Source organism: Varroa jacobsoni, unplaced genomic scaffold (assembly GCF_002532875.2).
Source record: "Varroa jacobsoni isolate VJ856 unplaced genomic scaffold, vjacob_1.0 scaffold_938, whole genome shotgun sequence".
In the NCBI taxonomy this organism is placed as follows: domain Eukaryota; kingdom Metazoa; phylum Arthropoda; class Arachnida; order Mesostigmata; family Varroidae; genus Varroa; species Varroa jacobsoni.
In genome coordinates, this window is record NW_019213840.1 from 91,407 (window position 1) to 95,766 (window position 4,360).

General features: G+C 39.5%; 1 protein-coding gene across 1 annotated transcript in view; it reads left to right on the forward strand.

Annotated features, from left to right (window-relative positions):
* The window catches only part of LOC111265153 (nucleoside-diphosphatase uda-1), a 6,915-nt gene extending 2,994 nt beyond the window's left edge, over window positions 1-3,921 (forward strand). The window contains exons 3-10 of the mRNA XM_022841576.2: window positions 50-214; window positions 320-525; window positions 868-962; window positions 1,730-1,868; window positions 2,125-2,212; window positions 2,517-2,716; window positions 2,961-3,067; window positions 3,218-3,921. Of these exons, the coding sequence (XP_022697311.1) occupies window positions 50-214; window positions 320-525; window positions 868-962; window positions 1,730-1,868; window positions 2,125-2,212; window positions 2,517-2,716; window positions 2,961-3,067; window positions 3,218-3,289 (1,072 nt within the window). The 3' untranslated portion in view covers window positions 3,290-3,921. The remainder of the gene's footprint in view (window positions 1-49; window positions 215-319; window positions 526-867; window positions 963-1,729; window positions 1,869-2,124; window positions 2,213-2,516; window positions 2,717-2,960; window positions 3,068-3,217) is intronic.
* The last annotated feature ends 439 nt before the right edge of the window (window positions 3,922-4,360 follow it).

Consider the following 4,360-nt stretch of genomic DNA (forward strand, 5'->3'; position numbering starts at 1 on the left):
ATACACACATATATATATAATACTTTATCAAACGTTTTTTTCATTTCAGATTTAGCATCATCTTTAACGGCGGTGAGACGGTTTGTGGTATGCATGTGTACATGCTGAAATGGGAACGTGGTCTGTGGACACTAGCGGGGGTTTATTTTGAACAAATACCGACCGGTCTTATCTTTTACGCCAAAGTACCTCGAATGGCAGCCAAGGTTCTTAGGTACGTGTATTAGATTATAATTCTATGATTATCCCTAAAGTACTTTGATAATATAATATCATTTATTATAGTTGTTGTTCGCAACTATTCCAAATTTTATTCTAGACCGATGTTGGTAAATGCAACAAGGGAAGTGCCATTGTCGTATCATCATATAACAAGACTGTCCCTCGGCGCCACGCCCGCCCTGTTAACGCTGGACGACGATAAGGCAGATGCGATCCTGGAGGCGGTTAGAATGCTTTTCTATGGAAAACATATATCTCCATTTAAGAATGGCACCGCGGATATTCTTAACAGCACCGATAGAGGTAGACATTTTTGTTGGGCTGATGCCAAGCTCACATTAGATGACTATTTAATCCGTTTCGCTAAAATGAAAAACTCAATATGCCTCTTTCATGCTTTAGTGACAATATAAACATAAAACAAATAGGACAATCACGAACGTATTACCTAAAGAAGTATAAGCTTGAACAGAGCGCACAGAATAGATGCCTTTAATACGACACTGACGAATGATTTTACAAATTATATCAGTGCAATGGCTGCGTCATTACGTACAACTACATATCCTGATAAAAGGCACGGATCCTGATTAAAAAAAATAATTACAGAGTTTATTCTTAAATTTTTATTAATGATTTTTTAAGCTTTCTACTTGTGGGTCACAATATCGTTTTTGCTCAACGAAACATTCACCAGATCGAATGCCGCAGCTCTCGAACTTGGAGAAGAAACGTTGCAGGTCAGTATATAGTGACATAATAGTTGTGCATATATGCCTTAGCTCATAAAGCAGTCATAGTAATGTATTTATAAATTCAAAGTTACCGCGCTGGTAATTTTGTACAGCGTGTATTCAACTGGAACGAGCTTTGCCGTGCCTCTCTCCCGACGAGTACGCGCTCATCCACGATCGATGCGCCATCAAAAGGAAAGCCAGTTCCTTATACAACAAAACGGCAAACTCGTCGTAGCGATATTTTGAACAAAGATTATCGCCTAATCCGTTATACAATCTCGGGTCCACGTGTCCAAGCAGACGTGTTGAACGAACTCGTCTATGAACCTATTAGCTCATCTCAAATAGCTGCAAAAGGAGCGGAGGCTAGTTCCAGCATTCAAAAAGACTAATTGGGGCTGTCGAAAAACGTGTTTCTTATGATTGCTCTGCTTCGATCAACACTCTAGCAAAAAAAATTTCCTCTCAATGAGCGTACGATCCCATTGTTCAGTTACTCGTTATGCGTGATAAAGATCAGACAGATACTCACCGAGGGCAATAGGATCATTGTCTACCAGCCAGTTATCTCAAGACAAAATGGTCAGATTACCTTCGACTTTTCTCGATGCTCGATGTAAAAGTGGACCGTGAAAATGATCGTTGGTTTGCTCACGTCTTAGTAGACGCAGCTATTGCGGGTGGAGGCGAATTATCTTGGTTAAAGGGAGACATTGATTAATCCTGTAGTCCAATAGTAACAGCTACAGCCAGACAATGTTCAATTGCAGTTGGCGTTCGTTTCTACAGAACCAGAAAGTGGCCCCTCACTTAAAGCATACCCAGTCTTGGACCAGCGAGTAAATATCTATGCGAGAACCTATAGTTCCTTGGGTTTGGAAGCGGCCACAAGGATAATTCTCAAGCAAGGTACGTACTTGCAAATATTTATACCGTACATTAATGTTATTTTGCGATTGCTGGCTGTATATCTACAGCTGAGCGTTTTGTCATTGGCTAATGTGATGAAATACTAATGATGGGAATGAGAGGTCCGTATTCGTTTTGGTGTGTCCTTATTTCGTTAATGACAATAAGAGAAAAAGGCAGTTGTCTACCGAAAGTGAACGAGACTCCATCAGCATTTAGATAGTGAGCTTTCATAATGAATTATGATATTTAACAGATGAACACGGCTACCAGTCTCCATGCGTCGTGCCGCAGTTCCCATTTCTATCGAAATATCCGTCACTTTTGACTTATGAGACATCCATGTAAGTTTACCTAAACCTATAAGCTAGTACGACTTATTCGGAGTATATATATTATACGGATACGTATGAGGCAGCAATATGTCTGCGCTTTCCTGTCCCCATACGTTTCATCATACGCATCTTTGGCCGTTCTGTGGCTGGTAGCAGTCACTTCAAATGAAAGCGGGAGAAAGGTTCTATCCGAGGACCGTTGAGAACCATATATGCATAACAGAAATAAATGCAATTAGTAGTGCTTTTAGCTGCCTTGTGATGCGATGCTAGATAATTTGTAGCAACGGTCATAAATGTTTTACTATTTTAGAACTAATTATACAGAGTGCTACAAAAACTGCCAGGATTTTGTCAAGAAATACAAGGTAACCGTCGCTCGCGACCTAGACAAACGAGACATCTTTGCGACTTCGTACTTCTATGAACTTGCAAGACAAGCTGGAATGATCTCGAAAGATGCTGTACAGGGCAAATTTAACCTAACTTCGATTGAGGAGTACGCTAAAGAAGGTAATCATAAGAATATGCCAATAAATATTATTTGCTATGCATTTACTTTAGGCCTAAAATTTTCAAGAGTATTGTCCATACAGTTTCATGCAAAGTTTCAATTATGCTTGTTCAAAAACTGCTTTAACTTGAATTTGAAGCAAAATACTATAGCGTACGATGGCGAATATCCTAAGCAGTGTAGAATATGTATGTTCATGCCGGAGTTGCACATACCAGATAATAAAAGTTACACCAATCTTAGCCTGCCGTGTGCCGATCGACAAGAAGGACAGGTTGTGCTTTGACCTAACTTACCTATACGCACTACTTCGGGACGGCTTCACGCTGCCGATCAACAAAACTATTCAGGTATATATTAGTTCAGGCCTTTTACTGCCTTTTTTTACCTGTTAACGAGTATGCAAATATTATCGATATTATGTTACTAATAACACCGTTTCGCATAGGCTGAAACCGTCTAGGGCAGCAGTCGGTAATGTTCTTACTGCTTTATTTCAGATAACTAAGGAGATCAACGGTCAAGAGGTCGACTGGACGTTAGGCATGGCACTATCTCAACTTTACCAGTAACTTACGAACATCGATCTGATGTAGCTGGAACTGTGAGAGAGATTTATTTTAATCAATAAACGGCGGTATTCGAGAACGCATCAACCAACGATAGGACGCTCAACAGCAGAATTTAACTATCGGTCGAATCGTAAAGTTTCTACCGATTAAGGCACATTTTGCGTAAGGCCTTATCCTACAACACAAGTGTAGCTAAACCAGAACCACCGGCTATATGCGGATTAAGGTTTATTGAAATGAGCGAGTAGATAATTGTTCAAGTTTACGTTGTTCGATAAACTTCAGTAACTGCTTATTCAATCGATGGACTCAACTTTGAACGAACAACTAAATAGCTATCAGGGTTCATCTAAGAAGGTTGTTAGTTGCAGTCGTCTTTCAATTGTGGACGCATAAATGGACGACTATCATACAGAAGGCCGAAAACCATTATTGTGGCTTATGATATTCTCAAGTAGATGGCGTTGAAAACAACAATCTCCCGCAATCCGTAAAATCTCGCTTTATATAAGGAGACATTAAAGGAGTGTTTTCTGACCAGGCTTGTAAGAGAGGAGATTTACAGAAGTGAGAGCCTGGTAAGTAAGCTATAATGTATTTCGTATTTTCTAATAAACTGATTTAAACTAAAACGGCTGACGTTAATATAAAGCTATATAAACGTAGACACCTACCAAATGTTGAATTCTTCAGAATCTAGATTTTAATATCCGGCATTGCTTTATTTTCATTTGCGTCGGTAGTTTTTCCGTATGCGTTTCCGTCCTATGACGCTACTAATGTCTCTATCATTTTGACTTGAATCAACTTAGTGTACGATGAATGTTAGCATCCGATACGTAGATATAAGAGAATCAGTTTCACGATAACTGAAAAAAGGTATACTTGACGATGGAAAGTTTATATTTATGTAAAAGAGGCTGCTAGTTAGGTTCGTCCTTGAAACAGGCGCCGCTCGAAGTATTAGCGTACTCCTTTTTATGCGTTACCCTCCTGTAAGCCTACATCTAGCCCACTTCGTGTATTGCACTTTGTGGTTACTACTAATGGCTTGGTTTAACGAACGTCTTC